The sequence below is a fragment of the Pelophylax lessonae genome, assembly GCF_965119305.1.
Source record: "Pelophylax lessonae genome assembly, chromosome: 13".
In the NCBI taxonomy this organism is placed as follows: Eukaryota; Metazoa; Chordata; class Amphibia; order Anura; family Ranidae; genus Pelophylax; species Pelophylax lessonae.
In genome coordinates this window covers 5,885,805-5,898,817 of record NC_138780.1, presented here as the reverse complement: position 1 = coordinate 5,898,817, position 13,013 = coordinate 5,885,805, and the positions used below count along the sequence as shown (strand labels likewise).

Genomic DNA, 13,013 nt, shown 5'->3' with positions numbered 1-13,013 from the left:
ACCCCCCCTCCAATATTTTAGAAGGGGATTCCTATAACACAAATGTCTCCCAACAACCAACCATTAAGTTCAAGGGGTATGGCACCAGGACTGGACGGATTCCAAAAACAAGGTCTGATATTGGTAGCCAAAGTGCCTTCAAACATTTAAAATGGTGGCTATGTCTTCAGTACCTTTGTGAACAGAAGTTTCCTGGCTCCTGGGTTCTAGAAGGATTTGATAACTAGCGCTCAAAATGATTAATAGTCATCTCCGATTGGTCCACACAAATCATCTGCGGTGTCACCATCATTCTTCATGAAGCCATTTTTTTTTTTTGTTAGCTTAATTCAGTAAGTGGAATATACCTTTAGGTAAGACTAGAAAAAGCCTTTTATAACCCTACACCGTAAGCTCCGTGTGACTAAAGATGAGTCTACTCCAATGTTTTACATTTTTTAGTGCCCATATCAAAATAGTAGACACCTTTTGAAGGCCAGATCTAAGATCCAGCCTTGTTGGGTTACTGGGAGACAATAGCATCACCCGGGATCTCTTGACTTATGAAGCTCTGAGGTCCCACAATGAACCATCTTCTCAAATGTGCATCCCTAAACATTGGTTCACAGGGAAACCTTACCCCACTTTTTTTTTTGGTGGCTTCCCGATGACACCACAAACCCCGGGGCTCCGTCTCCAAACCTTTGTTTCCCAAGCTACGACCCATCTTGTTATACAGTATTCTCTAAGATCCAGCCTTGTTGGGTTACTGGGAGACAATAGCATCACCTGGGATCTCTTGACTTATGAAGCTCTGAGGTCCCACAATGAACCATCTTCTCAAATGTGCATCCCTAAACATTGGTTCACAGGGAAACCTTACCCCACTTTTTTGGTGGCTTCCCGATGACACCACAAACCCTGGGGCTCTGTCTCCAAACCTTTGTTTCCCAAGTTACGACCCATCTTGTTATACAGTATTCTCTCGATGAGTATCCACAATCCTATCGGTCACAGGAGGGTAGTTTCTATCCTTTATATATCTCTATTTATGTAATGCCAGTACAGATACCCCTTTTTTGGGGGGGCAGCCATGTCAATCTGAAGTGCCGTATGTTTAAAGAAGGCAAAAAAATCCCCCATAACTAAATTCACACGTGAAAGACAATCCTGAAATGTTTTGACACAACAAAGCGCAAGTGGCACAAGGCTACAGAAAGTGGTTGTTCAAAAAAGTGATGTAACCCACAACAACCAGGTCCTAATTGTCAGGTTCGTAGTGCACTTTAGAAAAAAAAAAAGGAGAAAGCTTTGGGCTGACTGATACGGGTTACATAACCTCCGCTCGTGAAGCACCGTACGCCAAAAAAAATAAGTTAATCTGAGAAAGTCGATCCAGGCAACGAGGTTACGGCACTTTGAGTGTCAACTGGCGTTCAAGTGGTGGACCCCTACGTGTCTTCTGAAATTTCAAGTCAGCTTGCCCACCATTCCCGTTCATTTGGTTCACAGTTGGTATAATGGGTAACCATTGCCTACTACGTGGGTTGTTGAGAAAGCCATTTTCTGAACGAAAATTATTCACGGCCTGTCCATTCACTAAAAGACATCTCGGAGGAGGCAACCTATCCAGACAAGCAATATCATTAGGAATGAAGCATAGCCAGTCACTAGAGGACATTAAATTCAACATAAAATGCAATCCTTCCATTTACTGAACTACGTGGATGCAGCCTATCCTTTCACTAGTGACCAAATTACAGCACTGAACCCATCTGGTCACCAATGGTTGGAGATACCATTTAGACCACAGCCTATCCATTCAATACTAAACAAGGCAAGCAGTGAAAACGCGCCTCCGGTCCTCACTAGACCACGGGGACATCACTAGGAAAGCAGACGATCAATTTCGATGGACACTTTACGACATCACAGAGAATGCAACCTATCAACTCAATGGAGATTGGTGACATCACTGAGAACATAGCCTATCCATTCACTGGATACAGGTGATATCACTGAGCAGGTAGTCTATCCAACTGGAAACCAAAAAGATATTTCTTAGAACCATTTACTAGAGGGCAGTGACGTCACCCATAATGCAGCCTAGCTGTTCAGACTGGTGATATCACTCAAAATACAGTTATCCATTCACTAAAGATCAGGGAAATCAATGAGAATGCAGCCTATCCATTCACTAGGGAGCAGTGACATCACCAAAGATCTAACTTATCCATTCATTAAAGTTGGATGACTTCAGAGAGGCTGTAGTCTATCCATTCAATAAAGAACAATGACATTTCTGGGAATGCAGCCTATCCATTAACTAGAGATCGGTGACCTCACGAAGGAGGTTGCCTATCCATTAGAGAGACCGAAGATCTTACCACGGATGTTGCCTATCCATTATGGAGACCAGGGATCTCACCCATGATGTCGCCTATCCATTTACTAGAGACCAGTGACATCACTGAGAATTCAGCCTATCCATTCACTAGAGACCGGTGGCCTCACCAAGGATGTTGCCTATCCATTATAGAGACCAGGGATCTCACCAAGGATGTCGCCTATCCATTTACTAGTGACCAGAGGCATCACTGAGAATTCAGCCTATCCATTAACTAGGGACCGGTGACCTCACTGGGGATGTTGCCTATCCATTTACTAGAGACCGGAGACATCACTGAAAATGCAGCCTATCCAGTCACTAGAGATCGGTGACCTCACCGAGGATGTTGCCTATCCATTCGCTAGAGACGTCACTGAAAACGCAGCCTATCCACTCACTAGAGACCAGTGACCTCACCGAGGATGTTGGCTATCCAGTCACTAGAGATCGGTGACCTCACCATAGATGTTGCCTATCAATTTACTAGAGACGTCACTGAAAACGCAGCCTATCCATTCACTAGAGACCGGAGGCATCACTGAAAATGCAGCCTATCCACTCACTAGAGACCAGTGACCTCACCGAGGATGTTGCCTATCCATTTACCAGATACATCTCTGAGAACTCAGCCTATCCATTCACTAGAAAGAGATGACATCACTGAGAATGCAGCCTATCCATTCAATAGTGAGTGGTGGATGGAGGATGTAGCCTATCCAATCATTAGAGACTGGTGACATCACCAAGAATGTAACCTATTAGAGGCACCTCACAGAGAATGCACCATATCCAATCATTAGAGACTGGTGCCATCGCATAGAAAGCAGCCTATCCATTCACTAGAAAGTGGTGACATCACCAAAGAAGTAGCCTATCCAATCATTAGAGACTGTGGCATCACCAAGAATGCAACCCTTTTAGAACGGTGATCACAAGGCTTGTTGATAGGATCCATCTAAGCCGGTTTCCTCTACCAAATGAATAGGCTGGCACAAGGTCTCCATCAGCTGCAACTTCACCACAACTCAAAATGGTTATTTTTCGTGGAAGGGATACGCCATGGTTAGTGCCAAAACTCTTAAATGGCTTTCTCAAAACCCACTTCTCAATAAAGAAATAAAAAGGTCACCTCAAACCAGATGCATTACCAAAATTGTACAGTACCGCTAAATGGGCTGCCACCAAGCAAATTGTTCTAGTGAGTGGGCTAGCCATTGGTCAACTTAGAATTCCCCCCCCCATTTGCGGGGTTAAGGACTCAAACTTTAGGTTCAACTGCCTTGGAGCTGGGCATGAGACCCATTAAAAAACAGCCGGTTCCATAACCTACTTCAAGACAGGATCCCTTTTCTCCGAAAAACTTGGGGCAAGTACAGAGAATGGTCAAGACAACGTTTCAGGTCTGAAGGACACCGAGTTCCCTTAGGTCCGATAAGACTATCCATTCTGGGACACAAAGGGGTTGTACCACCACAGTCCTAGGAGAGAGAATGGGCCCAGATACAGCAAACCACTGGACTATCTCACAAACTTCTCCAACGAACCAAAATTTTATGAAAAGTGCTTTTTTTTCCCTCATGAAATGTATCAACCATTGGAAGGAGTATGCAAGAACGTAAAAAAAGGTTGACCAACCTTGGAGGTGTAGTTGGTTACGTACAAGTAAGCAAGCTTTACAAAAGACTTGTAAGACTGGTAGTTAACTGTTAAATCCTTCAGTGCAGTAAATACATTCCCACTGAAGGTTTTTATTTTTTTTTGTCTCTTTTTTTTTTTTTTATTAAATAAAAGACCTTAGAAGCTTTGAGAGCGGAATTAAATAATTCAACCAAACTCTTTGACAATGTAGACTCATGCAGTCAAAAAAAAAAAAAAAAAAAAAAAAAAAAAAAAAAACAGTCCCATCTCGAGCCTATCCTGTCCTACGAGACCTGACTGAGCAGTTCCCACCGAGACTGACCTGAAATATTAATTTTTTCCATTAGGTCCCTTTTGTTTTGTTTTTTTTTTTAATAAAAAGTAAAATTGCTACATTTGATTTAAATAAAAAAAAAAAAAAAAAAATACTGCTAATCCGTAATAAGCTATAAAGAGTGCTACATACATTTAAAACCATACATTAAAAAAATTATATATATAAAAAATGTCGAAAGTATACTTTTTTTTGAAATATTTGGGTGAACTTTGTTTCCCATAAAAATCCACGTTAAAGAAGAATATTGGTATTTTTTTTTTTTTCTTGGGGAAAAAAAGGGGGGGGGGGATTAGGGAAGCTTCACATCCCTTGCCCCCACATTCGGATGCATCAGATGCAAAGTAATGGGAAGTTTTTTTTTTTTTTTTCACAGGTGCGGTATGGAAAAAGGAGGGCTATGTGTAATAAAAAGAACAGCCCCTCCTTCGCCAGGGAAGAGTTGAAAAAATGGAACACACCACCACCGGATGATGGCACAAGGACAAATTTTTGGAATCTTCAGATACCCCAAAAAAAAAAAAAAAAAAAATATATATGGTATTTTAGAGTTCACAGAACACAAGTGGAAAAAAAGTTTTGCAACTGTCATGATCTAGTGTTGTTCTAGTCCCAATGCAAAAAAATAAAATAAAATAACTGGGATGGCATCATCCAGGAAGCACCAATTTTTGGATTACTCCAACCCTAATCTAACTGGGAAGGGATGAAAAAAAATTTAAAAAAAATTAAAAAAATAATAAAATATATGTATATATCAGATGAGATGAGCAATATATGACAGGGCGCAGTCTTTTGTATCGCAAGCCCCTCTGGTTTGACTGTCGTCCCGTTAAATTTGATCCGAAGAGCAGTAGGAGACCCTAAGACGTCAAAGGCTGGAGTTTTACACATGGCACAATCAAAAAAACAATTTTTTTTTTTCCTTCCAGCACGTGAAACTTTGGTCCAACGTATCTGCATTATCATTGAAAATGTTCTGTCTTGTCCAGTTACAAGGAAGAAAATAACTTTGTTATATTTTTTTTTTAAATCTTTGCATTCAGGAGGAAAAAAAAAAAAAAAAAAAGTCCTGTGGACACAATTGGAAGTGTTCCTCCGTTCCATCACCTCAGTGCTCTCCTGCTTAAAAAAAAAAAAAAAACGACTGCTTTTTGCTCGTCTAAATGGCCATAGACACCTGGCAGGTACAGCGGCAGTTGTCTGAGATAAAGAGGACCGCAAATCGTGGTGCCTCGAATTCAGTGCACAGTAAAAAAAAAAAAAAAAAAAAAAAAAAAAAAAAAATCAGTAATTTTTTTTTTCCCCCCCATGTCTTTTTGTTTCATTTCCCTACATAAAAAAAAGCAAGACCTCCATGCATAAGTCCTGATAGCTGTGTGTTTTTTTTTTCGTTGTAATATTTTTGTGGTGCTTAAAAATTGAATCCCGGCAGAATATTTTTTTTTTCCATCTGAAAAAAAAAAAATAAAAAATAAAAAAAATAAAATAAAAAAAAAATAAAAAATAAATAAATCAGCAAATGACAGTTAAAATTACAAAAAACGGTAGATTAAGCTGCATTTTTGTTGAGCGTGAGGTAAGTGTTGTGTCCTCAATGTTGCAGGTTCCCAGAGTTTGATACGTACAGTTTTTTTTTTTTGTAATTTTTTTTTTTTTTTGCTAGTAAAAAAAAAAAAATGATAAAACAGATTCCTGTAGTCAGGCAGAAAGAGAGAAAAAAAAAGGCATCGCTGGGCGCAGGGAGGAGGGGCCTGCAAATGCCTACAAAATTTTTTCGACCTGGCTAGAAGTACCCCTGAGTGCCCATAAACGCTTCGTCCAATAATCCTCGATTTAGCCCTTCTGCTAAAGCTGCCCGCTTTTTTTTTTCTTTTAATTTCCGAAAAGGAGAACAAGAACAGCACACGCGGGGAGAAAAAAATAAAAAAAAAAACAATCCGCGACGGCTGAACTGATGTAACTCCCAATGTTGTAGAAATCAGGTAACTGACGTAACTCCCAATGTTGTAGAAATCAGGTAAATGTTGTTCCTTTCTTCGCAAGAACAGCGCCTCCCATCTGTCATCCACTATAACAGCAACAGAATACGAGGGACGTTCAAGGTTTGGACTGCATCAAAAAAATGTTTTGTTCCTCTGTTCTTATTATCCGCTCAACACTTTTTTTTTTTTTTTTTTATCCACAACTACAATGTGTCATCTGGTGGAAAACCTGCTTTTATCCAATGTTCTCCTGTCAAGAAAAAAAAAAAAATAATAAAAAAAAAAAAAAAATTATATAAAAAAAAAAAAAAAAAAAAAAAGTACATCTGGTATTGAGAGATTTTTTTGGGCGTGAAATCCCCAGAAAAACCAGCTGTGATTTTTTTGGGAAGGGTGACCCCCTTCATTAACCAGTAAACATTTTGTCCACGTTCTCATCGAAAAGGTTCCTGATAAGTTAATTGGCGGTAAGAATTTTCGATGAAGTTTAAATATCGGTTGTTGACCTCTATGCACCACAAAGTCCTGCACCCTTTCCCCCCCGCCCCACCCCACCCCACAGTCCCATTCCCTGCGTCTCTTAAGAAAATATTCTGATAGCCTGAGTGGCAGATGCATGGCAAACGGGGCATTCGGGTTCGTTACGCTCGCAGATACGGACGGCGCATTCCATGCAGAAGAGGTTGTGTCCACAGGGAACAAGTGCAGCTGTGACCTCGCTTTCGAAGCAGACCATGCACTCCCGGCTTCCTGAAACAGAGGTCCGGGTGGCGTTGATCTTGGTAAAGCCTTGAAGAGCTTCCCCTTGGCTCCTCCTTGGCAAGCTAGTAAGGCCGGATTCCGGAGACCGCTGCGTAGAGTTGGTCTGGATTGTACCGCTACTCCCGGAACGCTGTTGCTTGGTGAAAATACTTGGCGTGGAGCTGTTGTTCTCCTGACCGCCCCACATAGGACCTCCGGTCTCGGCCACGCCGTAATACACCTCTTGCTTGTAGTTGGGGAACAGGTATCCGTAGTTGAATTCGTTTTGATCGTTGAGCCTTGGCGTCTCGTAAACAGGTTCCGCCGGGCAGTCGCCGATGCAGCCGAGGCTGTTCTGCCGGAAAGTCGACAGAGGCTTGCACCCGGCCGCCGTGCCGTGGACCCTCCAGCTTTCCGGGTATCGGTTTTCCATGCCGGAGTCCGGGCTGCTGGAGAGAAAGTCATTCTCGTTGTTGTACTCGAGGATTTTTCCGGTGCGTACCGCGATGTGCGTCTCTATCTCCTCCCGAGCGCGTTCCACGTTTCCCGGGGCCCCCGTGATCTCAAAGACGGGGTCTCTGTCGCGGCTGGGCGTGATGATGTAGGTGTTGGTCTGCTGCTGGATCCGTTTGATGGTAGCACCCTTGGGTCCGACTACCAAACCCACCACTCTGTAAGGGACTCGCACCCGGATGGTCACTTGACCGGGTAGGGTCGGGGCGCTGCCGAAGGCAGTGCCGGCTTTGTTACGGGAAGCTCTGATCATGGAGAAATGTTCTGCCGCCGAAATGATCTCGCGTCTTGCCATGGCAACGTCCTCTCGCCGTCCGGTCACCATGAACACTGGCTCTTCTCCCCGGACGGGCGTCTTGATGTATGTATTGGTTTTGGCCCTCAACGCTTTGATTTTGCAGCCTGGATATTAGAAAAAAAAAAAAAAAGACAAAAAAAATAAAAATTAGATAAGAATCACAAACCATAAAGCTACAAAAATATAACAATCAGCACCAACATATAGGACAACAATGTGGAAACTGGGTAGAGAGTAATTGTCTATCAAAGAAAAATGGCGGCACAGTCCCCTGGGAATAAAATGGCGAAGGTAAACCAAGCCATCGTTGCCTATAGGCGATGTCACCGCTCCCAGGCATTCCTAGCCATTGGTTGAGCGCTTTTTCCCCTCCAGCCGCCGCAACGGGTGCGGTGACATCACCTATAGGCAACCATGGCCTATCCCGTTCTTGCTGCTCCCTCCTCTCCCCTGCAGCTGCCGCTAGCTGACATGGGAGAGTCAGTTCACGTGACCGGAGCATCCGGAAAATAAGCACATACATCTTTCTTACATGTTAGTCAGCAGAGGTGTTTGGAGTGGGGGGGAGGGAACAATTTTAAGATGAATTAGGTCAAGGCTCCGTTCACACCTAGGGGCGTTCCGGGTCTCGTGCAGAAATTTCCTTGATTTCCAAATTGCAACAAAATGCGGGACGCGCTTGCGATCCCTTTACTTTCAATGGCATTCCATTGCGATTACTGGCCGACAAATAGCGGCAAATTGGCGCAAGCAGAATCACGGGACGCCTGCCGCCCAAAATAAGTTCCGGAACGTGGCAATTCCGCCCACGATCCTCAACACCTCGGTGTGAACGCAGCCTTTGCCTGGAATTCTACTTTTAAGCCAGGCTGGTTACACAAATGCCCTCTACTGCTGTTAAGCAATACAGCTCAGCGATTGGATAAAAGAGAAGCAGCGGCAAATTAATGGAACAAACACTCTCCTTCTGTCAGCAGCTTAGTGATTGGATAAAAGAGGAGCAGCGGAACACTTATGAAGCCAACACTCTCCTATCAACAAAATCGTCACCAGCACATGCATCACCGTCTGATTAGCATAGAGCACTGAGACCTCCCCTCCCCTCTCCATCCCCCGGCTTCAGTTTTAAACCACTAGGGTGCTAAAAATACAGGATTACAAAATGTAATGTCCTGATGAAGCCCCACGTGTCCCCAGCTTCATCAGGAGGGACACGTGGGGCTTCATCAGGGGGGGCACGTGGGGCTTCATCAGGGGGGGCACGTGGGGCTTCATCAGAGGGGACACGGCTCTCGGGATACGTGGGGCTACAGCTCCAGTGATTGGATAAAAAGTGGAGCAGCGGCACATTAATGAAACACTCTCTGTCAACAGCTCAGTGATTGGATAAAAAAAGGGGCAGCGGAACACATATGAAGACAATACTCTCCTCCTGTCAGCAGCTCAGTGATTGGATAAAAAAAGGAGCACCGACACACCCATAAAGCCAACGCTCTCCTTCTGTCAACAAGTTCTTCACCAGCACGTGCATCACCGTCTGATTAGCATAGAGCACTGAGACCTCCCCTCCCCATCCCCCGGCTTCTACAAATACAGGATTACAAAATGTAATGCTGCAAACAAAGAAAGCCTGATGAAAAAAAAAATCCCTGAAGAAAGCATGCAGGTAATATTCCATCTCTTGAGATGAGATAAAACACAAAAGGAAAAATCATATTAGAAAGCACACATAATATGAAGACGTAAAGTGTGGGATCAGAGGAAAAACAGAATAATAGATAAAATTATATAAAACTAGGGGCAAATTGATGGGATGAGACTGGAATAAGCCAGAAAGGGGTTAAAGGAAGCCAGATTTGATGGGGTAATTCAGACCAGAGACGGCTCTGGGGACACGTGGGGCTTCATCAGGAGCGGACGTGGGTCTGGGGACATGTGGGGCTTCATCAGGAGCAGGTCTAGGGACACGTGGGGCTTCATTGAGGGGGGGGGGGCACATCTCTCGGGACGCGCGGGGCTTTGGGGGGGGGGGGGGCTGCACATCTCTCGGGACGCGCGGGGCTTCGGCGGGAGGGCGGCAGCTATCGGGACGCGCTGGGCTTTGGGGGTGGCGCCTCTCGGGACGCGCTGGGCTTCGGGGGGGGGGGGGCAGCTCTCGGGACGCGCGGGGCTTCGGGGTGGGGGGGGCAGCTCTCGGGACGCGCGGGGCTTCGGGGTGGGGGGGGGGGGGGGCAGCTCTCGGGACGCGCGGGGCTTCGGGGTGGGGGGGGGGGGGCAGCTCTCGGGACGCGCGGGGCTTCGGGGTGGGGGGGGGGGGCAGCTCTCGGGACGCGCGGGGCTTCGGGGTGGGGGGGGGGGCAGCTCTCGGGACGCGCGGGTCTTCGGGGTGGGGGGGGAGGCAGCTCTCGGGACGCGCGGGGCTTCGGGGTGGGGGGGAGGCAGCTCTCGGGACGCGCGGGGCTTCGGGGTGGGGGGGAGGCAGCTCTCGGGACGCGCGGGGCTTCGGGGTGGGGGGGAGGCAGCTCTCGGGACGCGCGGGGCTTCGGGGTGGGGGGGAGGCAGCTCTCGGGACGCGCGGGGCTTCGGGGTGGGGGGGAGGCAGCTCTCGGGACGCGCGGGGCTTCGGGGTGGGGGCAGCTCTCGGGACGCGCGGGGCTTCGGGGTGGGGGCAGCTCTCGGGACGCGCGGGGCTTCGGGGTGGGGGCAGCTCTCGGGACGCGCGGGGCTTCGGGGTGGGGGCAGCTCTCGGGACGCGCGGGGCTTCGGGGTGGGGGGGGCAGCTCTCGGGACGCGCGGGGCTTCGGGGTGGGGGGGCAGCTCTCGGGACGCGCGGGGCTTCGGGGTGGGTGGGGGGGGCAGCTCTCGGGACGCGCGGGGCTTCGGGGTGGGGGGGGGGGCAGCTCTCGGGACGCGCGGGGCTTCGGGGTGGGGGGGGGGCAGCTCTCGGGACGCGCGGGGCTTCGGGGGGGGGGGGCAGCTCTCGGGACGCGCGGGGCTTCGGGGGGGGGGGGGCAGCTCTCGGGACGCGTGAGGCTTCCGCTCTCGGGACACGGGGGGGACGCGCCTCTCGGGACACGCGGGGCTTCATCGGGGGGGGGGGACACGGCTCTCGGGACACGCGGGGCTTCATCGGGGGGGACGGGACGCGGCTCTCGGGACACACGGGGCTTCATCGGGGGGGGGGGGACATGCGGGGCTTAATCGGGGGGACACGCGGGGCTTAATCGGGGGGGGGGGGACACGGCTCTCGGGACATGCGGGGCTTTATCAGGAGTTTCACAGCTCTGGAACACATTGGGCTTCATCAGGAGGGACACATGGCGCTTCATCAGGAGCCGAGTTGATAAAAACATGCAACATGGATTGGAAAAAGCCCCACCATCTATCATTCTTGGTAAGACACCTCACTTTCCATGACTAGCCTTAAAGTGTATCTAAAAGCCAAAACTTTTACTTTCCTAAAATCTGACCTCCATCCTCCGGGTGTACCGCCTCTGATTTCAATGCAAAATGTGAGCAGGTGCAGTCAGATCGAGCCCACCTCATCATCTAACCATTCCCTCCCCATCCGAATTGTCTCTGGCCCACCTCTTTCTTTCAGTGATTTTCAGTTCTTTCAATCAAGGAGGCTCAGAATCGCATGTGGGTGTTACCCATGTAAATGCGGCCTGCCTAGGATTGCCCACTCCTCCAGACTAGCATTTACCCATCGAGGCAATTTGATATTTGCATAACTCCTCCCACCGCTTGCCACTGTGATGTTTTCAGGAAGCTATGTACAGCCCCTCCCACCAGTCATGATCTGCCCACATAGCAGAAAGAAGCACAGAGACACACCGATGACATCACTGGGTGACAAATAAAAGGTAGGTAATCGAAACCAAAAAGGTTTTATTTAAAAAATGTAATTATGTTAATAAGGGAGGAACCAGGAAAAGCAAAAATGACAAAACATTCGATCTCAGGAAAGAAAAATCAACAGTTCAGGATTGATTTTTCCAATCTGTTTATCTGCGATGAGGTTTCAGATCTCCGCAGGCCGGAGGAATATCTATGCCGCGTCGAAGCAATCATCCATGTTAATGCAAAGTCATTCGAGAAAAAAGTTCCTCTAGCCATTGACCGTCTTAATGTTTTGAGATGATGAGATCCATTCACACCATACATGGAACAAGATCCGATACAAAAGGCCAATCGGAACAAAAAAAAAAAGAAAAGTGCAGACTAGAGGGACGGCACAAAAGTGGGTCCACATCGGACAGAATGTATAATATAGAAAGTTGGGGTAAAGCAATGCCAGTAAGGGGTAGCCATGTGTCAGCATGAAGATCACTCATCATGGACAACTCCAACCAGTTTGAAACGACTGTGTGTATTGTAAAAGATCAACCACGACCAAAGGCATCATTACATCCTTGTGGGAGGGGCAGAGACACAAACTACTTGGGGAATTCTCCCCATTGTGGGAGGGGCAGAGACATAAACTACTGTAGAAGATCTCACCATCGTGGGAGGGGCAGAGACAAACTACTGGGGGAAATCCCACCATTGTGGGAGGGGCAGAGACACAAACTACTACAGGGAATTTTTTACCATTGTGGGAGGGGCAGAGACACAAACTACTGGGGAAAATATCATCATTGTGGGAGGGACAGAGACAATCTAATGGGGGAAATCTCCCCATTGTGGGAGGGGCAGAGACACAAACTACTGGGGGGAATCTAACCATTGTGGGAGGGGCAGAGACACAATCTAATGGGGGAAATCTCACCATTGTGGGAGGGGCAGAGACACAATCTAATGGGGGAAATCTCACCATTGTGGGAGGGGCAGAGACAATCTAATGGGGGAAATCTCACCATTCTGAGAGGGGCAGAGACACAATCTAATGGGGGAAATCTCACCATTCTGAGAGGGGCAGAGACACAAACTACTGCAGGGAATTTTTTTATCATTGTGGGAGGGGCAGAGACACCAACTACTGCAGGAAAGCTCACCATGGTGGGAGGGGCAGAGACACAAACTACTGGAGGGAAATCTCATCATTGGGGGGGGGGGGCAGAGACAAATTACTGGAGGGAAATCTCACCATTGTGGGAGGGTCAGAGACACAAACTACTGGGGGGAAATCTCCTC

At 47.4% G+C, this 13,013-nt stretch overlaps 1 protein-coding gene across 1 annotated transcript in view; it reads right to left on the bottom strand.

The window, feature by feature from the left end:
* Window positions 1–6,905: 6,905 nt before the first annotated feature.
* MEX3A (mex-3 RNA binding family member A) overlaps window positions 6,906–13,013 on the bottom strand; it is a gene marked incomplete at both ends in the record, with an annotated part of 41,164 nt that continues 35,056 nt past the window's right edge. Inside the window, one exon of the mRNA XM_082242720.1 lies at window positions 6,906–7,981. Within this exon, the coding sequence (XP_082098846.1) occupies window positions 6,906–7,981 (1,076 nt within the window). The remainder of the gene's footprint in view (window positions 7,982–13,013) is intronic.